The sequence below is a fragment of the Panthera pardus genome, unplaced genomic scaffold (genome assembly GCF_024362965.1).
Source record: "Panthera pardus isolate Hobbes unplaced genomic scaffold, ASM2436296v1 HiC_scaffold_17, whole genome shotgun sequence".
Lineage (NCBI taxonomy): Eukaryota > Metazoa > Chordata > Mammalia > Carnivora > Felidae > Panthera > Panthera pardus.
In genome coordinates, this window is record NW_026526732.1 from 52,785,381 (window position 1) to 52,810,529 (window position 25,149).

Consider the following 25,149-nt stretch of genomic DNA (forward strand, 5'->3'; position numbering starts at 1 on the left):
ATTTTGAGAGAGTGAGAGCATGTGGGGGACAGGCAGAGAGATGGGGGAGAGAATCCTCACTGATAGCACGGAACCCCCGAGGAGCGAGGCGGGGCTCAATCTCACCGATCCAAGTGACATCATGACCTGAGCCAAAATCAAGAGTTGGGCGCTTAACCAACTGAGCCACCCAGGCGCCCCACCGCTTTTCTTTTGAATTATTCTTCTTTAATGAAGTGACAGGAAGTCTCACCACGAAAAAAATATGCTCACATCTTACCTATGGGCTATCTAAGCTATAAGGGAAGTTGGGAGATGTAGTGTTTTTAGCTGGACACATTGCTGACCCCAACAAAATCCGGATTCTGTTACTAAGAACGAGAAGAATGGATAATGAGTGAACAACTAGCAGCTTCTAGAGCATTTGGTATCTTTGCCTGGCTCTTTCTGCCTCATCATGCCCCCTTCCCAAGGCTACAGGAACATCATGGGTTCTTGTCTCTTCCACTCTGGTTCCCCAGGAACTGCTGGCTCTCTCCATCCCTAAGAACAGATTCCTCACTTCGCAGCAGAGGGCAGCAGAAGCTGCTCATTGAAAGCCCTTGGAGTTTTTCTGGGCTGGGATAAATTATGCTCTAGCAGGAGACCCTGGTGGATGGAGCATTAAGGCAGCAGCTCAGGAAGCACAACTGGAAAGGCAGAGGTAGAGGAGTCAAGTGGAGCTGCCAATCTCTTGCCTGATTAGAGGAATGGATGAATGTTTATATCATGATGCAGTCTATGAACCACCTCAGCTGTGTGAGGAGGCATTCAGCATGCAATGAGGACAAGAATGAGGACAAGAGTGCAATGAGGACAAGAATGCAATGAGGACAAGAATGAAGTATAGCACTAGAAAAACCAGCCTGTGCCACCCATTCTTCCATCTCTGCCAACCTGCCTGCTTCTTATCCACTTACTGTTTCATGTGGTCTTATGCTTATAATTGGAAGTATTCATCTTGTTTTCTGATTAATTCCCTAGATGCGCATATTTTAGCTTGAGCCCTACAATCCTTTGGTTTCTACCTCTTCTACCTGGCTTCCTGGGTTTTGACTCCTGCTGGACGTGATTTTCTTCTTACCTCATTCACTTTTGTTCCAAAACACTAGCTATAAGCCACTGCTCTGATGTTTTGTGTTTCCTAACTTAACATTTCCTCCCTAGACTATTTCCCCCTTCTTGGAGCATGTACAGCAGTAAACACAAAGATACTATTTTGGGGGGTCAAGTATTAACTATCATGTTCTATTGCAAATGGCATTGTCCACTAAAATTATTAATGGCATTAGGTTATTTTACTTTAGATTCAACAGAAGACTCAATAGAAGAGGTAACTGCCGATCATCCAGAGGTTCTTTCTATAATAGAGGAGACTGTAAAAATGACAAAGGATATGAACTTTGAACATCCATACGAAAAACATGCTGAAATCCTAGAGGAAATCATCAAAGAGGTAAGAAATCCATATCCAAACCTTTAATGCTTAGTTATTTTTAATTTCAACAACTATGCAATATAATTTCATAGCTTTGGAATTAATTCTTTATTAACTTTTGTTTAACTGAGTTCAGTTGGTTAAAATATGGTGCATAGGAAGCCAGTGCCAAAACAGATATTTCATCTATGAGCTAATTAGTTGTTAACCAAGACAAATTTTACTCCAGAGCTAAATTATTTCATCCAACCACCTTGAACATGTGTTCATAGGGGAAATGGATGGACACACAAGTGATTTTCCAATCTAAGGGGAAAATGAAGCCTCAGATGCTTTGTCTTACTGATGGTAAACCAGGTTTATCTCTGGTTTATAAAGAACAAGATATCCATATGGGTCTGTTTTGTACAGGGACCTTGAGTAAGCATTCAGAGCAACAGCCAAAGACAACAAATCTGTTTTGGACTCTCAATGAATTTCTTTGGTATTTCTATGTAATTTGAAAGTGATATAATTAAATGTTGGGAGGAGAAAAAAAATATTTTGAGAGTATAGCACCACTCTATAACACATTGGGTAGGCTCCTTGAGTCCCAGACTATACCCAGGATGAATTGCTGTCCCCCTCTGAGCTTCCCATAGAGATCTTTCAACTCCTTCTGCATGTCTTCAGGTTGTTTTGTCATCAACTGATTCCTTCAGAAACATTCTGACGGGTGCCTGGGTGGCTCAGTCGGTTAGGTGTCCAGCTCTTGATTTCAGCCCAGGTCATAATCTCATGGTTTGTGAGTTTGAGCCCCACATTGGGCTCTGCACTAACAGCACAGAGCCTGCTTGGGATTCTCTCTTTCCCTCTCTCTCTTCCTCCCCCACTGTGCTCTCCCCCCTCCCAACCTCCAAATAAATAAATAAACTTAAAAAATGTTTAAAAAAATAAACCTTCTGAGAACCTACTGCTTGCCCTTTAATATGCTAGATTCTAGGGCTATGAAGATGAATTAAATGCAACTCTTTAAGGAGCCATCAGTCAGGTGGGGAAGGCTGATGAAATGAGCTATCATGTACTAAGTGATAAGTAGATATGTGCAAGTTGTAGGAATCCCACTAAGGTCAAGATAGTCATCTCTGCATGGAAGGTGAGACAGAGCATCCCAGAGGAGAGACATACAAGTGAAGCAGGTCTTTAGCATGATGGAAGCCCCATCCTGACCCTTCACGGAAAAATTTCTCCATTCTCTTCAGAGTTTATTCTGGAGGATACAAATCTACAGGGAGTACCAAAGCATTTCTGATATATATAGGAATGTATGTAGTGTCACTAGATGATAAACTGCCACTCTGGGATTGTGGAGGAGTTTAAGTCACATTAGATTTTTTTTTATTATTTATTTATTTATTTATTTATTTATTTTATTTAAAAGAGAGAATGCATGAGTGCCAGTGGTGGGGGAGGGGCAGAGGGAGAGAGAGACAGAAAGAATCGTTTTTTTAACGTTTATTTTTTAGAGAGAGTGAGAGAGAGAACATGCACAAGCGGGGGAGGGGCAGAGAGAGAGAGGGAGACAAAGAATTCATAGTAAGCTCCAGGCTCTGAGCTGTCAGTGCAGAGCTCAACACAGGGCTCAGATTCACAAATCATGAGATCATGACCTAAGCCGAAGTCAGATGCTTATCCCACTGCACCACCCAGGTGTCCTGAGTGAGAGTCTTAAACAGGCTCCATGCTCAGTGTGGGTCTCGATCCCACAATGCTGGGATCATGACAGCAATGGACAGATCATCTAAGAAGAAAATCAACATAGAAACAACGGCTTTGAATGACGCACTGGGCCGGATGGACTTGACAGATATATTCAGAAAATTTCATCCTAAAGCAGTGGAATACCATTCTTCTCGAGTGCACATGCAACATTCTCCAGAATAGATCATATCTGGGGACACAAATCAGCCCTCAACAAGTACAAAAAGATCGAGATCTTACCACGCATATTTTCAGACCACAACACTATGAAACGAAATCAACCACAAGAAAAATTTGGAAAGACAACAAATAGTTGGAGATTAAAGAACATCCTACTACAGAATGAATGGGTTAACCAAGAAGTTAAAGAGGAAATTAAAAAGTCCATGGAAGCCAATGAAAATGATAACACCACAGTCCAAAACCTCTGGGATGCAACAAAGGCAGTCATAAGAGAGAGGTATATAGCAACCCAGGCCTTCCTAAAGAAGGAAAAAAGGTCTCAGATACACAACCTAACCTTACACCCCAAAGAGCTGGAAAAAGAACTGCAAATAAAACCCCAAACCAACAGAAGATGGGAAACAATAAAGATTAGAGCAGAAATCAATGCTATCGAAACCAAACAAAAACAAAAAATCAGTAGAACAGAGCAATGAAACCAGGAGCTGGTTCTTTGAAAGAATTAACAAAATTGATAAACCCCTAGCCAGTCTGATCAAAAAGAAAAAGGAAAGGACCCAAATAAATAAAATCAAAAATGAAAGAGAAGAGGTCACAGCCAACTGCAGAAACACAAACAATAATAAGAGAGTATTATGAGAAATTATATGCCAATAATTTGGGCAATCTGGAAGAAATGGACAGATCCCTAGAAACATACAAACTACCAAAACTGAAACAGGAAGAAATAGAAAATTTGTACAGACCCAAAACCAGTAAAGAAATTGAATTAGTAATCAAAAATCTTCCTAAAAACAAGAGCCCAGGGCTGGATGGCTTTCCAGGGGAATTCTTCCAAACATTTAAAGAAGAGTTAATACCTATTCTTTTGAAACTATTCCAAAAAATAGAAATGAAAGGAAAACTTCCAAACTCATTCTATGAGGCCAGCATTACCTTGATTCTAAAACCAGACAAAGACCCCAGTAAAAAGGAGAACTATAGACCAATTTCCCTGATGAACATGGATGCAAAAATTCTCAACAACATACTAGTCAACCGGATCCAACAATACATTGAAAGAATTATTCACCATTATAAAGTGGGATTTATACCTGGGATGCAGGGCTGGTTCAATATCTATAAATCAATCAATGTGATACATCACATTAATAAAGAAAGGACAAGAACCAGATGATCCTCTCAATAGATGCAGAGAGAGCATTTGACAAAATACAGCATCCTTTCTTGATAAAAACCTCAAGAAAGTGGGGATAGAAGGTTCATACCTCAAGATCATAAAGGTTATATACGAAAGACCCACCACTAATATCATCCTCCATGGGGAAAAACTGAGAGCTTTCCCCCTAATGTCAGGAACATAACAGAGATGTTCACCCTTGCCACTGTTATTCAACATAGTGTTGGAAGTCCTAACTTCAGCAATCAGACAATACAAAGAAATAAAAGGCATCCAAATCAGCAAGGAGAAAGTCAAACTTTCCCTCTTCACAGATGACATGATACTCTATATAGAAAACCCAAAAGATTCCACCAAAGAACTGCTAGATAAAACTGCCAATCCATGAATTCAGCAAAGTGGCAGGATATAAAATGAATGCACAGAGATTGGTTGCATTTCTATACACCAATAATGAAGCAGCAGAAAGAGAAATCAAGTAATCGATCCCATTTACAATTGTACCAAAAACCATAAAATACCTAGGAATAAATCTAACCAAAGAGGTGAAAAACTATACACTGAAAACTATACACTATAGAAACCTTATGAAAGAAATTGAAGAAGACACACAAAAAAATGGAAAATTATTCCATGCTCATGGATTGGAAGAACAAATATTGTTAAAATGTCGATACTACCCAAAGCAATCTACACCTTCAATGCAATCCTTATCACAATAACACCAGCATTCTTCACAGAGCTAGAACAAACAATCCTAAAATTTGTATGGAACCAGAAAAGACCCTGAATAGCCAAAGCAATCCTGAAAAAGAAAACCAGAGCTGGAAGTATCACAATCCCAGACTTCAAGCTATATTACAAAGTTGGAATCATCAAGATAGTATGGTACTGACAGAAAAACAGACACCTTGGTCAATGGAACAGAATAGAGAACCCAGAAATGGATTTACAAACATATGGCCAACTAATCTTTGACAAAGCAGGAAAGAATATCCAATGGAATAAAGACAGTCTCCTCAGCAAATAGTGTTGGGAAAACTGGACAGCGACATGCAGGAGAATGAACCTAGACCATTTTCTTACATCATACACAAAAATAAACACAAAATAGATGAAAGACCTAAATGTAAGACAGGAAGCCATCAAAATCCTTGAAGAGAAAGCAGGCAAAAACCTCTTTGACCTCAGCTGCAGCAACTTCTTATTCAACATGTCTCTGGAGACAGGAAACAAAAGCAAAATGAAGTATTGGGACCTCATCAAAATAAAAAGCTTCTGCACAGCAAAGGAAACAATCAGCGAAACTAAAAGGCAAACAATGGAACGGGAGAAGATATTTGCAAATGACATATGGATAAAGGGTTAGTATCCAAAATCCATAAAAAAACTTATCAAGGGGCGCCTGGATGGCTCGGTCGGTTAAGCGTCCGACTTCGGCTCAGGTCATGATCTCACGGTCCGTGAGTTCGAGCCCCGCGTCGGGCTCTGTGCTGACAGCTCAGAGCCTGGAGCCTGTTTCATATTCTGTGTCTCCCTCTCTCTCTGCTCCTCCCCTGTTCATGCTCTGTCTCTCTCTGTCTCAAAAATAAATAAATGTTAAAAAAAAAATTAAAAAAAAAAGACTTATCAAACTCAACACCCAAAAAACAAATAATCCAGTGAAGAAATGGGCAAAAGACATGGGCAGACACTTTTCCAAAGAAGACATCCAGATGGCCAACTGACACATGAAAAAATGCTCAACATCACTCATCATCAGGGAAATACAAATCAAAACCACAATAAGATACCACCTCACACCAGTCAGAATGGCTAAAATTAACAACTCAGACAATGACAGATGTTGACAAGGATGCAGAGAAAGAGGAACCTTTCTGCACTGCTGGTAGAAATGCAAACTGGGGCAGCCACTCTGGAAAACAGTATGGAGGTTCCTCAAAAAATTAAAAATAGAACCACCCTATAACTCAGCAATTGCACTACTAGGTATTTATCCACAGGATACAGGTGTGCTGTTTCAAAGGGACACATGCACCCCAATGTTTATAGCAGCTAATGGACAATAGCCAAAGTATGGAAAGAGCCCAAATGTCCATTGATGGATGAATGGATAAAGAAGATGTGGTATATATATACAATGGGGTATTAGTCAGCAATCAAAAAGAATGAAATCTTGCCATTTGCAACTACATGGATGGAAATGGAGACTATTATGCTAAGTGAAATTAGTCAGAGAAAGACAAATATCATATGACTTCACTCATATGAGGACTTTAAGAGACAAAACAGATGAACATAAGGGAAGAGAAACAAAAATAATATAAACACAGGGAGGGGGACCAAACATAAGAGACTCATAAATATGGAGAACAAACTGAGGGTTACTGGAGGGGGTGTGGAGGGGGGATGGGCTAAATGGGTAAGGTACGCTAAGGAATCTACTCCTGAAATCATTGTTGCACTATATGCTAACTAATTTGGATGTAAATTTTTAAAAAATAAAATTAAAAAAATAAATAAATAAAACTAAGGCCATTAAAAGTAAAAAATAAAAATAAAAAAAAATCAGTCAAAGGGATGAAAAGTGCAGCATAGGGAATGTAATCAGCACTATTGTAATAACTTTGTATGGTGACAGAGGGTGACTACATTTATATTATCATGGTAAAAAATTATAAACTTTATTTTGTAATGTATATAATTGCAGAATCACTATATTGTAAAGCTGAAACTAATATTATATTGTATGTCAGTTGTACTTCAGTGACAAACAATAATAAATATATACATACATACTTTTACATGGATTTTTTTAAACCCACAACATGAGCATCAAGGTTCATTTTTTTCTAATACAAATATCCAGCTGTATTCCGGCACCATTTATTGAAAAGACCAACCTTTCCCCACTATCATAAATCAAGTGACCCTGGGGCGCCAGGGTGGCTCAGTGGGTTAAGCATCCAACTCTTGATTTTGGCTCAGGTCATGATCTCCTGGTTCATGAGCTCAAGCCCTGTGTCAGTAACAGCACTGACAGTGCAGAACAGCCTGCTGGAGGTTCTCTCTTTCCCTCTCTCTCTGCCCCCCCTCTCGCATGCTCTCTTTCTCTCTCTAAATAAATAGATAAACTTTAAAAATAAATAAAAATTAAAAAATAAATCAAGTGGCCCTATCTGTGTGGTCTATTTCTGGACACTCTATTCTGTTCCATTGACGTATTTGTCTATCTGTGTTCCAGTACCACACATACTAACTACTGTAGCTCTGTAATTTCTCCCAGCATTGTTTTGTAGTTTTCAGGATAGAGGTCTTCAGTATCTCTCATTAGGTTTATTCTTAGGTATTTAATGTATTTTGATGCTACTTTAGATACCGTCGTGGTTGTATTTTATTTTCCAATTGTTCCTGCAATCATTTTTGTATCCTGTTTTCCCATTTTGCTTCCCACTAATTTCACTTTCTTATCTGAAGCTCACAGCCCATGTGCAGAACAGGTGCACTTGGGCCTAATGGATGATCCAGTCCAGGAAAAGGGAATAGGTTTTATTTCATTTGCAAATGGAACAGTTAGGCATGGCTCCCTAGAGTGATGGGTTAAGGAGGCTTCTGAAACCACATCTGTATCTCGGTATTTTTAGAATCTTTTAGAGTTATAGTTTAACAGTATTTTAAAGTCTTAAAAATACAGAAATAATGATAGGTATCATTTCTACCAAAGGGAAATAAGAGTCACCCCCTTGCAATGGCGAATGCACAGAAGTTTTTTCCATGCTAAATCATTTGCACTTTTCCCTGGTTTCTGTCTTGACTGGCTACAGAGCACACAACAACAGAGGCTGGGGGACACTGGGAACTTTTTTCTGCTCCTATTGCTCTGCACACTTGTGATAACTGAAGCTGTTACACAGACTATATCAAAGGTATTTGCCCAGTACCTAGCAGAAAAATGTCTCGAGAACAACGTCAAGGGAAGTGGGGCTTTTGTGTCGAACCTGCCGCTGTATGTTGTCCAGCCCATGACTTATCTGGCTGCGTATCATATCCACAACCTATTTCTTTAGTCACTGTAGTCTTCTCTACGTGATACATCAGTTTTGCTCTGCTTCCATGGTCACACAGCTATTGCTCTAAAACATCTCCATTTCTGCCCTTGTACCTGTGTTTGTCACATGGTCATTATGTTTTTCTGTCTCTCTGTGTCATGTCCTGCTTCCTCTGATTCTCCCAGTCCCTTCTCTCAATCTCTCTCTCTCTCTCTCTCTAGATATTTTTCACAGTGATAAATATTTGTTTATACAAGTGAGAAACATATATATATATATCTGTATATAATATATATATATATTCACAAGTGATTAAAAGTAAACATGAAATAACATAGAATAAGGGAATCTAAAACAGCATTAAATACAGGGAAAAATTTATTAAGTTAAAATCACAAAAGGATAGAAAGATGAATAGTGCATTTAAATGTTACATCATTTTTCTAAATATTACTTTCTCTCACTCGCCCCTTCCCTGAGGATGTCCAAAGAGAGTGACACTATTTTCAGCGCTCAGACACCTGAAAGCCCACTTCTGTGACTCTGGTGACAGCAGGGCCAGACACAGACCAAGCACAAAGGGGCCCCCTCCCTACCACTTGCCCTGCAAGGCACAGTCTCCAGGCTCAGAGTCCCACCTTCACTCTGCTGGGCCGCACACTCAGGAGTTCTTTCAGATATGAAATCCTAAGGCAGGTTCCCCCTTCTTTCCACAGTGATCTCAACTGGGGAATCTCCCTCAACAGATTCCTACACCGAAGCTGTTTTACCTATACATCCAAAACGTGTATCCTCAGGCACCCAGGTCCTTGCCTCCTGAAACTTTCCTCCCCTCAGCTTTGAAATGTCCAGGCCCGAGTGCCTTGTGCCACTTCAGCAACAGCAGCACCTTCCCCCTGCCCTGTTTCAGTGACTTCCTTTCCTGAAGCAGTGTCATGTGCCCATGTTTCACTTCTCTCTTCCCTTAGAGTCACTTGAGGTCAAGTCAGAAATATAACTTCCGCATTTGGACCTGCGCAAACACAGTGGGAAAACTCTTCAAGCAAAATCTCAACAAAGAGGCTATTTAATAGTGATTCTCTCTATGAAGAAAAAACAAACAAACATGAGAATCATAATTTTAGGACAAAGATCAAACTAGGGCAAGCATTTATAATAAATAATGACATATTAATTCCTTAATATAAATATTTCTCACAAATCAAGGAAAATAGAGTACCCTAATATAAAAGCAGGCAAAAGGTATAAACAGATTATTTCATCAAAGAAGAAATGCAAATGGTTCATTGAAAATTTTCATGTTCAAATTTTGATAAAAATATGAAACTTAAAACTTTGGGATACAGATTCTTACCTGTCAAATTGCCAAAGATTTTTTAAAATGCATAATAATCTATACTAGTGAGGCTATAATGAGATAGTCACATAGAGAGAGTGAAAATTGATACAGATGTTTTGGAAGCAATGTGTCGGTGTGTGTGAAAAGCCTTTAAAATGTTCATTCTTTTATGCCTTTTGACCTAAGGAATCTGACCTGAAGAAATACATAACATTTGGGCAAGGATTTATATATACAGATGTTCATGACAGTGTTATATTAAAATTGTAAGTGATGTAAACATTTAACAGTAAGAGAATAATTAAACAAAATAAGATCTATTCATTTGATAAAATACTATGAAGGGTGGTGCCTGGGTGGTTCTGTCGTTTGAGCATCCAACTCTCAATGTCAGCTCAGGGGATGATCTCATGGTTCGTGAGTTTGAGCCCTGCGTTGAGTTCCATGCCGAGTGTGGAGCCTGCTTGAGATTCTCTCTCTCTCACTCTCTCTGGCTGCCCCTCACCCTTGCCCATGTGCTCATTCTCCAAAATAAAAAAATATATATTACGAAGGTATTAAATTTTTCAAATCCATTGAGTGAGATGGAGATATTATAAATTGCATCTCGGTGTTGCTTTAATTTTCATATCTTGAAACTGGACAGTATAATTTTCATTACCCATTGGGGCACCTGGGTGACTCAGTCGGTTGAGCATCCAGCTCTTGATTACGGCTCTGCTCATGATCTCACAGTTCATGAGTTCAAGCCAGCATCAGGCTTCACACTGACGGTGCAGAGCCTGCTTGGGATTCTCTCTCTCTCAGCCCCTCCCCCACTCACATGCTTGCTCTCTTTCTCTCTCTCTCTCTCAAAAATAAAAACAAAAATAATTTTTTTCATTAACCATTTATATTTTTTTTTTCAGTTTTACTGAGTTCTTTTTGTTTCTTTTTAATTTTTTTTAATGTTTATTTATCTCTGAGGGAGAAAGAGACAGAATGTAAGCAAGAGAGGAGAAGAGAGAGAAGGAGACACAGAATCTAAAGCAGGCTCCGGGCTCTGAGCTGTCAGCACAGAGACCAACACTGGTTTCGCACTTACAAACTGTTAGATCATGACCTGAGCTGAAGCCAGATGCTCAACTGACTGAGCCTCCCAGGCACCCCTGTTGAGTTGTATTTGACATATAGCACCATATTAGTTTAAGGTGTATAACATCAGGATATGGTTTATGTATATATTGCAAAATGTTTACCACAATAATTTTAGCTAACGCCCATCACTTCACATACTTAGTGTGTGTGTGTGTGTGTGTGTGTGTGTGTGTGTGTGTGTGGTGAGAACTTCTAAGATTGACTCTCTTAGCAACTTTAAAATATACAATATAGTGTTGTAAACTATAGTCAGACCATGCTGAATATTACATCCCCAGGACTTATTCATCTTATAACGGTACATTTGTACCTTTGATCCCCTACACTCATTCCCCCACCCTGACCCCTGCCTCTGGCCACCACATATCTGTTTCCTGTTTCTATGAGTTCATGTTTTTAGATTCTACATATAAGTGAGATTGTATAGTATTTGTCTTTCTCTGTCTGACTTATTTTCATTTATACTTCTTTTTTATAGCTTTCTCTTTTTCTCTAATTCTCTATGTTAAGAATTTCAAAGTGTTTAAAATTCTTTTTTTAAAAGACTCTTCACTGAGATGGAGATTCGAAAAGTAGGTGATCTTAAATTCTGCAGAGGCCAGGGAGTTATACCCATCCTCGTGACATCTCTTCCCCTTTCACTTCTAACATCCTATGATTACCTGGTGACGCACAAACTTGAAACCCTCAGAGTAGGTGTATTCACAGATCCACATCACTAATTTCCATGCTCGTGTTGAGGCTGTTGCTACTGCACTGAGGGAGGAGGGTTGGGGGCAGAGTTTAGCAGAACTCCCTAAGCACCTGCAAGCTTTGTTTTGCCCCGATTCCTCTTACTGCTTTTAGCAACCATCTCAGTACATTCTCAGCTCTCACAATGAGGGATGAAGAGCAAAAGGGAAATGAAGAGTGTTGTCACTAAAACAGGCAAGCTGGACTGGGCCCTTGCTACTCAAAAGGTGGCCCAGGGACAACTGTCACCTGAGAGCATGTTAGAAATGCAGACTCATGGACCCTTGGTACCTAAAACCTCCTAAGTCAGGATCTGAATTCTATAATACTAAATAACAGGGGTGCCTGGGTGACTCTCTCAGTTGAGCGCCTGACTCTTGATTTTGGCTCAGGTCATGTTCCCAGGGTTGTGGGATTGAGCCCCACATTGAGCTCCATGCAGAGCGTGGAACCTGCTTGAGATTCTCTCTCTCTCTCTGCCCCTCTACCACTCATGTACGTGTGCACGCACATGCTCTCTCTCAATACTGAATAGCATATAGCAAAAATGTATTGTTCTATGTATTTAATAAAGGCTTTTGCTTCCCATTCTTAATTTTTAAAACTTAGTTTATTTCTTTAAAATTTTCTCTTTTAAAATGAACTGATTCTTTTTTTTCTTTCCAGTGAGAATTTGAAAGATAATTGGTTAAGGTCCACAAAAATGACACATCAGAGAAGTATTCTTGACTTCTGTGGCTGTGATGGTAATACCAGTGTGTCATTCTTAACAGGCTGTTGAAGAAAACACAAATAGGTCTTCTAGCGCCCCAAAACACGGAGGATGGATCCTGGACAACTGCCCTATTATAAAAGAACTGTGGATAGTCTTAGTCGAGAAAGGAATTATACCTGATTTAGTAATCTGCTTATCAGATACAGGAAACAATGGTTGGTATACATTCATCATGTAAATTTGAAAGTGAAGTTTTTCTTGATGATAATATGTTTAGTTACAATACAAAATGGAAAACTCTCCACTCTCCCTAGGTACATATTCCACCCCAACAATCCCTTCATGACTTAGAGGTACACAAAATGAGACATCCATTCACCAAGTAGATGGCCAGGGATAGCGTGCTGGACCCCTGGATGTTCCATCAGGCCCGAACAATTATTCTTTGGTGCTCAGTTTAACACCCCATTCCCAGTCAGCACTATAACTTCTAAATGAGAAATATATGAGGCTGAGAGTAGAGACTATATACCTGTTCTTATTCACCTCAGATGGGAAATATTAAGTATGTAAAGATAGAAGAACTCAATTTTAACTATTCCATCCCTTTGGACAAAGCTATAATAATCAAAGCAGTATGGTACTGGTATAAAAACTGACCCCTAGAATAAAGAGCCCAGAAATACACCCCTACACATATGGTTAACTAATTTTTGACATGGGGGCTAAGAATATTCTGTCATCTTGCCTTTTAAGGAAATATATTTGAAAAGAGTTTCAAGGGGGGGAGGTATATTATCTCTTTTCATGTTTTAATTATTTTTAACATGCCAATATATATCTCTTAGAAAGGATTTGAGATGGTCTCAGGATTTTAAAGAACCTGGGCTCTACTTAGATAAATGCTTAAAGGAAAATGTATTGGGATTTAGGCAGAAATAATTTTTCATTGTTAATTTCCAAAATATATCTCACTGTATTTTATAGAGCTTCAAAATTAATGTTATTCTCTTTATATTTCAGGAAAATATTTACTGAATAGACTGTATTTAGAGAATAAACCTGAAATTGACTCTAAGATTTTGGAAAGATTATTAGATGAACTACAAAAGAAAAAAAAAGAGGAAGAAGAAGCAAGGTAAAATCTGCCTGGCTTAATAAAACAAGTTAATGAATCTTTTATGTCTATTTACAAGCTACATTTATGAAATATCTTTAATAACAAAACAGTGGCCCACTAAGTAGATCCAATTCTTAAAAAACAAAACAAAACAAAAAAACAGTAGTTTTAAAAATACTTTCAGGGGCGCCTGGGTGGCTCAGTCGGTTGGGCGTCCGACTTCAGCTCAGGTCACGATCTCGCGGTCCGTGAGTTAGAGCCCCGCGTCGGGCTCTGGGCTGATGGCTCAGAGCCTGGAGCCTGTTTCCGATTCTGTGTCTCCCTCTCTCTCTGCCCCTCCCCTGTTCATGCTCTGTCTCTCTCTGTCCCCAAAATAAATAAACGTTAAAAAAAAAAAATACTTTCAGATTCTCTAAAGTACCGAGTTGGGCATGTTTTCTCAGCCCAAAATCGAACTTAGTCTAGATCAGATGTTGACTCTCAAAAGACACTGTAAAAAAACTGAGCACAAGCAAGACTTTTTTTTACCATATTTGTCTGTGACTTAAATAATTTCGCTGACTAGTATCCACAAATTGAAGAATAACATGATAAAAAGTAAATGAAAGTACACTTGTGTGAAATAACTAAAATCTGAACCCTATGTTCTACATAAGGAGAAAACAAGACTAATTATTTATAGTTGGCAGGCTCAACATCAAAGTTTATTTTCCAGTCTGGGTGCAATGAAGAGCTTTTACAAATGTGAGCACCTATCTATTTGTCCATGGCAGGGTCAAGAACTAAACTTGAATAAACTATCAGGTTCTTCAGACTGGAGAATAAAATATGAAAAGAAGCAGTGACTTAATTTGCTAATTGTTCTTTCTTGCTGAAACGTGCTTTAGATTGTAATTCATCCACTGGGATTCCTGCTTCTCAAAGTGATAATGTAAGAATTAAATTTCTTCATGCTAATCCACCAAAGTTCCTGCCGTTAAGGACAACACCTATAGACAGGACTTTCTCGAATGCTATTTCCTTTTCCCCTCAGATATCAGCAGTTAGAGCTGGGATTTAGGAGCCTCTTTGAACTCTAGAAATTACGAAGCTGGGAGGCACATAATGAGGGGCAGGGGAGGCAGATAACTGATAAGTGTATGTCAGAGGGATTTTTTTTTCAGTGTTTACTCTTCATCTAAGTTAGCCATTCCTTTAAGAACTCAATACCAAAATATATGCAGTATAATTTAGTTAGGTCATTTAATAAAAGTGTTTGATATATTGAGTACAAGATATTGATTCAGACAATAATTACAAATGTATTACATTTGCTTTCAACTTTTATAAATTTTCTTATAAATGGAGCTACCATCTGCTAAGGTTTAAGGGATTACCTAATTTTTTCCCAGTGTATGAGAAAAGGAAATATTTGAGAACAGATGAAGATATTAACACAAGAGTAAAACAAAGTTCATGTGGGTTTTAGACTGAAGGTCTGCAACATTTTAAGGAGATAATTTAGAATACATACTACATATACATGTATCTTTTTTTTGAGAGAGAGAGAGTGAGAGAGAGGGAGGGAGAGAGTGCATGCATAGCAGGGGGAACAGAGGGAGGAGAGAGAGAATCCCAAGCAGGCTCCACTCTGTCAGTATAGAGCTCAACGCAGGGCTTGATCCCACAACCTTGAGATTATGCCTGAGCCAAAACCAGGAGTCGGGACACTTGACTGACTAAGCCACCCAGGCGCCCCACATGCATCATTTTTTTAAAAAAGGAAAAGAGAACTCCACTTTCTCCCTACTCTACCTTCATTTCCCTTTTATCCTATGGAACTCTGTGAGCTGTCTCTATAATCAATTGTTACCTCTTTTGATTCCAAATTGTCACATCTTTGTAAACTTCTTTTTTTTTTAATTTTTTTTTTTAACGTTTATTTAATTTTGAGACAGAGAGAGACACAGCATGAACGGGGGAGGGGAAAAGAGAGAGGGAGACACAGAATCGGAAGCAGGCTCCAGGCTCCGAGCCATCAGCCCAGAGCCCGACGCGGGGCTCGAACTCACGGACCGCGAGATCGTGACCTGAGCTGAAGTCGGGCGCTTAACCGACTGAGCCACCCAGGTGCCCCACATCTTTGTAAACTTCTTACAGGCAAAGATTTGCCCAGCTTTTATAGCAGCAGTTTACAGATGTGCCAGTCAAGTCCAAGATAATTTCTGTCCTTCCATTTTGTCTTTGACTCATTTATCCAAGTGGTTTTGTAGAAGTGACTAACAACGGACAGCAAAATTCTTCCTCATTCTTGTCAAGTCTTAGATTCTTAGCAGTGGCTTACTATATTTAGGCTGTGGACAAGGAAAGGTTCACAAAAGAGCCCTGCCTGAAATAAACAGGATGACTGCTGATGGGCACGCAGTCAAATGGAGAAGGGGTGAAGAAAGAATATCCAGGAGTCTCAGAGGTCCTTCCTCTGGTCATGAACAAAGAGAACTCGAATTACACCACGACTGCAGGCGAGATTGCAGGATTTAGAATACCTAAATGAGAGAACATTCCCTAGTAACAAGAAATACATCTGTTGGCAAAAGAAGTATAGCAATGTCTTTTGAAAAGAATAGAAATAATTAGATTTTCACAAGATGGAGAAAAGGATGCAAAGAGCACTGAATATGGAGAAGGACAGATTTACAGAACAGTCAGAAAAACTGCCCCAGCGTGGGCAACCAGTATGAATAGGCTCTACTTAATTCATCCCCTGTTGGTGAATACTTGATACAATTTTTTGGTTTTTTTTTTTAAATGCAATCGACATTCTTATTCGTGTGTCTTTGTGCAGTAGTATGTCAATTCTCGAGAGTTAATTCCTAGATATAGAATTTTAGGCCAAAGGTATACAAATTTTAATTTTAACAAGTATTGCTTTACTTCATCACTTTACTAGCTTTCCTTATACCTGTCTTCATCATGAAGGCAGGCTTAGTGCTTCAACCCTAGTGAAAAACAGATTCCCTCCAGATATTTATATTTTTATATTCCAAGTCTCCACATTTCATTATTACTGTGTTGAATGGAAATGAGATAATTTTTCTGATTACAAAGATAATTATCTATTTATTCAATATAGAAAAATTTTATTTTATTTTATTATCATTTTTTAAATGTTTATTCACCTTAGAGAGAGAAGAGAGAGACAGCACACAAGCAGGGGAGGGGTAGAAAGAGAGGGGGAGACACAGAATCGGAAGCAGGCTCCAGGCTCTGAGCTGTCAGCACAGAGCCCGACACGGCCCTCAAACTTACGAACCGTGAGATCATGGCCTGAGCCGAAGTCGGACACTTAACTGACTGAGCCACCCAGGCGCCCCTAGAGAATTTTTAAATGCAAAAAGTGATAAGTAAAAGAAAAAATTCTCATAATGCCAGCATCCAGAGATAATTACTGTGAACAGTTTGACTAGTTTTCTTCTAATCTTTTGATCATGATTTATATAAATTTTAAGTACAAAATTAAAATTAGATTATACATAGTTTTATATTATGCTTTTTTTGTCACTTAACATTATTTTGTGAACATTTTCCACTTAATCTGAAGGGAAAATGGTACAACTTCTCCCATTTACCTTTTCAAATTGGAGTGAGACAATCCTTTATTAATTTTGACAAATTTCCCAATTAACAGCCAAAGTTTTTTATTTTATTTATTTATTTATTTTTTTAAACGTTTTTTATTTATTTTTGAGACAGGGAGAGACAGGGCATGAACAGGGGAGGGTCAGAGAGAGGGAGACACAGAATCCGAAACAGGCTCCAGGCTCTGAGCTGTCAGCACAGAGCCCGACGCGGGGCTTGAACTCACGGAGTGCGAGATCATGACCTGAGCCGAAGTCGGCCGCTTAACCGACTGAGCCACCCAGGCGCCCCCAGCCAAAGTTTTTTAAAGTGTAACATTGCAACTTTGCTTACCAAAAAAAAAGAAAAAAACTGGGGAAACAAAAACCTGGAAAATTAACTGACTTCAATATCAGGAAAGTAAACATTTACAGTGTAAAGTTAAAAAGTATAATGAACATTATACACAACTTTATTTTTTACCATCATAAGCCTCAATACTGTAACATTGTGAGATGTCTGAATTTCCAAAGATGATTAAATTTTGGACATTTTCGTTTCAGAAAAGCCACTGAAGAGGCATTGAGAATACAAGAAAACCAAAGCCTGTTGGAAGCTATGAATGAGAAAGCAAAAGGCAAACACAGATTTATATCACTAATAATGTGTCATTTAATTTTGTATTGTTACTGCAGGAAACTGCAGTATTTCAAGTGAATTACAGACAAGGTGACCATATATCCCTGTTTGCCCATGAGAGTCTAGGTTTATGCCTGTGGTATTGAAATATTTATTTGATCCACTTTCATTCTCAGTGTTCCAATTTAGATAATAAATTATATGGTCACTAGAGTAATGGAGTCATAGGAAAAGAGCTCCCACACAGATACCTACGTGTGCACCCTCTACATGGATCATATGCAGCATGTCGTAAAACAGCTGCCCTCGTCATGTACGACACACGGCTGCTGGAATTCTGGTAGAAGGATTCCTGGGGAAGTTGAGAAAACAGCCAATCTCCTGCTATACCTATTTTCTTTGAACTTAAACTTCTATCTCCATTATAGAAGAATTTACTCCAAAAGTTTCTTTTACGACTGAAGCTCTTAGCCTAGGGTTCATGGATAAAATTCAGAGGCCTGTGAGCTTGAATGGGAAAGTAACTACAACTTTATTTTCCCTAACCTTTATCTGAAATTTAATATTTCCTTCAACTGGTAATTAATATAGGCAACAAACCATAATAGTATCAGTAGTATTGATACTACAAGATACCAATAGTATCTTGACTTTGTCACCAATAGAAACAAAAATACTTTCATGTCACATTACGGTTTTATATATCCTGGTTATGCTTAGCACTATTTCAAAATGATGGTAGTTATTAAACCAATTGCTACCTGTTGTTATTTAATGCATTAGTAAAGTTCACAAATTTCCTACAGCACAGAATTTATTTTGATATCTTCATACCTACATTTCAATATAATTGGATTCTTACGAATTTTATTTTATGGGTTTGAAAGCATTATTCTAAGGAGGGCCCATAAGTTTCATCAGACTGCCAGAAGGGTCCATGATTCAAAAGAGTAAAAAGTGTCTATTTCAGTTTTCCTTTGCTGGCGACAAGCCACCCCAAAACTTTAAAAGAGCTACATTTGTATTCCGTACACGTTTCTGTGGGTAAGGACTTAACTCAGGGCTAATCTCTCCCTGCTCCCTGGGAAGCTCATTCAGGCTTTGAGTGGCCACCTCAGAAGTCAGTCCTCCAGCCCCAGACAGGTTTTCAGAGACTGCAGCCTTGACCAACATCTTCATTTGACTTCATGAGAGACCCAAAGACAGAGCCACCGGTCAAGCTACCCCCAAAATCCCGACCCCAGGACCTGCAAGGATAACATGTGATTATTGTTGTTTTAATCACTAAATTTTGGAGTTCTTTATTATGAAGCAATAGACAACTAATACAACACATACTTAGTAAAATCGCAGATAGTATAAGGATCTTAACACATTTTTCAATCCATTCCTGACTTATCTGGTACACAGATTAGCCATTAGAATTCTAGAAAAAGTATTAGAACTTTTTACACTTCTCAGCATCATTATATAAACTCTTCATTTGTATATTTTATAAAGTACCTAATACGGAAAAGAATTCAATTTATAGGGGTACCTTGGGGGCTCAGTCGGTTAAGCATCTAACTCTTGATTTTGGCTCAGGTCATGATCTTGCAGTTGGTGAGATCGAGCCCCAAATTGTGCTCTGCACTCACAGTGCAGAGCCTGCTTGGTATTCTCTCTCTCCCTCTCTCTCTCTGTTCCTCTCCTGCTGGCACATGCTCTCTCTCTCTCTCAAAAATAAATAAATTTTTTTAATATTTATTTATTTTGGGGAGAGAGAGAGACAGAGAGTGAGCAGGGGAAGGGGAGAGAGAGAGAGAGAGAGAGAGAGAGGGAGACAGAGAATCTGAAGCAGGCTCCAAGCTCTGAGCTTTCAGCACAGAACCTGATGGGCTCGAACTCATTAACTGTGAGATCATGACCTGAGCTGAAGCTGGGCACTTAACCAACTGAGCCACCCAGGTGCCCAAAAAATAAATAAACTTAAAAAAAAAAAAAGAATTCAACTTAAAAATAACTACATGTATGCATGTTAGGCATTTGATAATTTTTTTTACTATGAGAAGATACTCGGTTGAAAGACATTGTGAGTTTCGGCCGTACAGCACATAACGTCATGCCAAGCCCTGGTCAGATTCCGCAAACGCTACTTCTTCCTTGTGTGCATCACCATAAATTCCTCTATGTAACACGAAAGAGTCACCACAATGTAAGTCACCTACTTGGAAGCCACATGCACTGTAGTCCTGGTACAGACCCAGACCTATAAGAAAAAACACTTGGGGTTGCTTTGCTCTGGGTGCTTAATCATCCAGATTTAGATTAACATTCAGATGCCTGAGGTATCTCATACCAGATAGTCTTGGAAGGTAATCAGTGGAGGAAGAAATTTCCACAAGAGTCCAGAAAACAGGCTCATTCATTTTCTCATATCATCTGCATAGAAATATCTTGTTTTTTAATTTCATGAATATATTAAAAGGAATTGAGGAGATAGGTTTTCTTTCTTTTTTTTTATTTTTATTTTTAACGTTTATTTATTTTTGAGACAGGGAGAGACAGCATGAACAGGGGAGGGTCAGAGAGAGAGGGAGACACAGAATCTGAAACAGGCTCCAGGCTCTGAGCTGTCAGCACAGAGCCTGATGCAGGGCTCGAACTCACGGACCACGAGATCATGACCTGAGCCGAAGTCGGATGCCCAACCAACTGAGCCACCCAGGCGCCCCAAGGAGATAGGTTTTCTGACACAGTTCACCGCATCTTCTTCTTGAAAGATTTACATGCAACTCCATAAAACTTGGAATTATGCTTTCAAAATTTACATTTGACATACGAATCAACATATTCCATTATTTGCAATTAGGTATAAGAAAATCTGTCATGTATACGTTAAATCTAGCCTCATGCTGCCCAATAGAAATATAATGCAAGTCACATATGTAACTTTAAATTTTCTAGTAGCTACATAAAAGCAAAAAGAAACAAGTGACATTAATTATATTTTACTTAATATACACAGAAGATTATTTTTTAACATGTAATCAGTGCAAACATTTCTGAATGTACTTTGCATTCAGTTTTTCATACTAAGCCTTTGAAATCCATTGTGTATTTTATATTTGCAGCACACCTCAATTTGGATTAGCCACATCTCAAGTGCTCAATAGCCACACATAGCTAATGGCTCCACATCAGTGCAGTTCTAGCCATTTCCTTATTGAATGGACTTCTGGGCTGTTTCCAGTTTTTTACTGTTAAAACCCTTAGCCCCATGTTCCCCTAGCACTCTGAGCACATGACTATCATCTTTTACCACTACATTTTAATAGATAAAATATGTAGACATTGTATCTGTCTCCCTCATTAAACCCCATGCTCCAGGAGGGCAAGGCCATTCCTTATTCTTTGTTTTGGCCTCAGCACTTATCAGAATCCTTGACATCCAATTAAATATTTGTTAACCTAAACCGAATAATAATTTTTTTCTCCTAATTTTTTTTTTTAGAACTAGAAGAGACTGATCCAGAGACTGAAGAGGAGATTGAAGGTGAGGAGTCTGAAGCTCAGGAAGGGTCTGAGGCCCTGGAAGTAGCCGAGGAGACCAGGGGATCCTTACCTGAGGAACCTGAAGTGCCAGAGGTCCCTGAAACAGAACCTGAATCAGGTCAGACTCTACTGAGGCCATGTCCTTAATTCTACTTATGTCCATCGGGGTATGTGTGTGTGTGCACACGCATGTGTGTATTTGTGTCTTTTCTATGTTAATAAAATGGATGCAGGCTAAGAATGGTGACATGAGCTTCCAGAGAGCAACCATTTAGTCCAAATCACATGGGTTGCAATGTCGTAGAAATGCCAAATCTTCTCTGCCCTGGTACTGGCACTCAGGAGCAGGGCCAGCTATGTAAAATGTGAGTCTCGTGGTTCAAAAAGCAGGAAAATGTGCCTTTAAATGTACTAAAATATGAAGCTTTTCCTTTTCTTCCACAGACTCTCTCTCAATTTGTCATGGCGCTTTTGGTTTGCTATTTAATCTCATTTTAACTAAATAAAAATTTTAAATTTTATTCATTAGCATGGATTTTACTGTTCATCTTTATGTCGTACAATGCCATATTTAAATGGAAATATAAGAGCATTTAACTCATGTGCAGAGTCACCAAAATTATACAATTTGTATTTTGCAGCTTGTACATGCATATGCATTTCATTCTTAACAGAATACTGTATCAGTTCCATGCATAAAACTAGCTCAGCTTTTTATTTTGCTTCTTAATATGCACATATATTCTATCAACACTCTCCAGCTTTCTAATGATTAAGGGAAGACTGAAAGAAAGGGAACTCTGGGTTGCCCTGTTTTTTCCTTTACCTCTACATCATCCTTTTCAGCCTAAATGTTTAGCTAATACAGGAAAGTAACATGAGTAAGAAAGTTTCCTTGATTATTCATGTCTCTTTGAATGCTATCACCTTCTTTCAGTATCTGAAGCAAGTTGCAGTTCAAGGGAAAGCATGGTCTCTCATTGCTGCCAGAGTCCTCCCTCCCCCCCACAACACTCAATCACATGACTCCTTCACAAATAGGTCCCTTAGGATTCTACGCTCATGATGGGGAGTCAGGAATGTTCATGAGAACTTGAGAGCAAGGGATGGGAAACACATATTGTGCATATCTCTACTCGCATGCACTCTCTGTTGTCCCCCTGGAGTCCCTTTTGATTTTGCTTAAAAAAAACAATTCAAAGGTAAAATTACTAAAAATTTCAAAATGACAACCAAAGACCGTTAATCTAAGTGTGAGGCCATTCTAAGCAAAAGACATTGTGCAAGTGCACGGGTCACACACTTGTGAGCCAGCCCTGCCTCACAGGTCCAGTTTGGTGGACTAGTGCAGGGCTCTAAGAAGGAGTCTGTGGACAATGCAAGTTACTCTCAGGAGAGTGTCTTAAAGCAGCAAGACAGGGGACCCCACTGTGGTGGGAATGAGGCACATAAATGCTTTCAAGCATGGTTAGTATTGGATTAGAAACTAATCCTACAAACTAAAGGCCTTCAGATACCTGCAGCTACATGCCAGCCTGGAGTAATTAAGGGCTGAGAACCCGCTGTTAGCTGTAAAAGGACCAGGACTAAGAGGAATTTTTACAGTGAGAAATCTCAAGTTCAACATAAATCATTTTTACTATAGGATTGGCATTAGCTTTATGAGACAATAAGTACAAAATCAGATCCCTTGTGCCAAACAGAGGAGCCAGCAGGATGAAACATACAATTTCCTTTTAGGAGTCCCACACCTCTATTGACTTCAGCTCCTACCCAGAAACTTCATTGTTTTCTTCAGTACCTAATCAATTTGACTGATGATTCTTGTACCCACCTACCTTTCACAAGAAGACAGGCCATAAAATACCAAAAGAAAGAAAGGAAACTGACATCCATCAAATATGACATGTCAAACATATCCCTATAATTCCAGTGTCCACAATAGCTCGTAATTAGTATTTACTGATGTTATAGGTCTATGGGACAATTCAGTGTTGTTGCCTTCTATCTGATTAATTCCCCCCAGAGAACCTACTTTGGATGTTCTAAAGCCAGCATCCTATTCTAGTTAGGGTCAGTTCTAGCCCAATTCTAGACAATGTTGACATGACTAGGCTTCTCCAGGGCTGGTTTGCTTCTGTAAAATGGGTCTCTTTGGCCATATTAAACCATATTTTACTTCACAGAGGGGCTTGCATCTGGTTTAACTAGTGATTACTTCTTCTATCTAAGGGTCTCTTTCTTCATAAAGTCTTCTCCTCTAAATTACTTAAGGAGGCAATTATGAACACAGCCCAAGTGTCCATTGATAGAAGAATGCATAAAGAAGATATGGTGTGTATACACACACACACACACACACACACACACACACACACACACACACACAGTGGAATATTATTCATCCATAAAAAAGAATTAAATCTTACCATTTGCAACAACATGGCTGGATCTAGAGGGTATAATGCTAAGCAAAATAAGCCTGTCAGAAAAAAAAAAAATACCATATGATTTCACTCATATGTGGAATTTAAGAAATAAAACAAATGAACAAAGAGGGAAAAAAGAGACAAACCAAAGCACAGAATCTTCACTATAGAGAACAAACTGATCGTTATCAGAGGGGAGATGGGTGAGGGAATGGGTGAAGTAGGGAAGGGGATGAAGAATACAATTATCTTTTTTTTTTTTAATTTAAATCCAAGTTAGTTAACATACAGTGTAATAATGATTTCAGGAATAGGATGTAGTGATTCATCAGCTCTTCCCAGTTCTCCTCCCAACAAGTGCCCTCCTTGATGCCCATCACCCATTTAGCCCATCCCCGCACCCAACACCCCACCAGTAACCCTTAGTTTGTTCTCTGTATTTAAGAGTCTCTTATTGTTTGTCTCCCTGTTTTTATCTTATTTTTGCTTCCCTTCCCCTACGTTCATCTGTTTTGTTTCTTAAAATTCCACATACGTGTGAAATCATATGATATTTTTCTTTCTCTGAATTATTTCACTTTAACATAATACAGAAGAGTACAATTATCTTGATGAGCACTGAGTAAGGTATGGAATTGTTGAATCACTATATTGTTCACCTGAAATTAGCATAACACTGTATACCAACTACACTGGAATTGAAATAAATATAAATTTTAAACCTAAGTTTCTTATTTTAAAGGCTCCTAAGCTCCACCCAAGTCCTGGTTGAAGCAAGTATAGGATGGAGTTTAGGAATCTATATTTTAATGAACACCTCAGGTGATTCTTATACTTGCTCACAATTGAGAACTGTCATAGGGGAAAAAAAATTAGGCTGAAGAAAAGTTTTATTAATGGTTGCCTTACATCATGGAAAAAGCTCAGTATTGTACTTAGAAAAACCTGGTCCTGAAAACTTACACTCAAGGGTGACTTAGCTGCATACTGTATCCACAGGTCACAGTGAATTGATATATCGAATAGAATATAGACAAGGTGAAATTTAGAAAATGTCTCTCAGACAGTGATCATGGTTCTGATATACTTGACATTAAATTGTGTATTTAAAAATCACTCAGATATCCAGTCAAGTTTGACGTGACATGATAATTATAGGAAACATACAAATAGAAAGATGGGAGAAAATCACCATAGTCCTGCCAGCAAGAAGCAACAAATTTTTAATATTCTGATATAATTCCTTTCAGTTTTCCTAAGCTTGGTATTTTGTTTTGTTTTGACCTGTGACTTGATTGG

The 25,149-nt window shown here is 38.7% G+C and overlaps 1 protein-coding gene across 1 annotated transcript in view; it reads left to right on the forward strand.

Annotated features, from left to right (window-relative positions):
- The window catches only part of AK9 (adenylate kinase 9), a 131,597-nt gene that overhangs the window by 48,777 nt on the left and 57,671 nt on the right, over positions 1 to 25,149 (forward strand). The window contains 5 exon segments of the mRNA XM_019443058.2: positions 1,326 to 1,474; positions 12,590 to 12,746; positions 13,555 to 13,669; positions 17,812 to 17,885; positions 21,381 to 21,539. Coding sequence (XP_019298603.2) covers positions 1,326 to 1,474; positions 12,590 to 12,746; positions 13,555 to 13,669; positions 17,812 to 17,885; positions 21,381 to 21,539 — 654 coding nt within the window.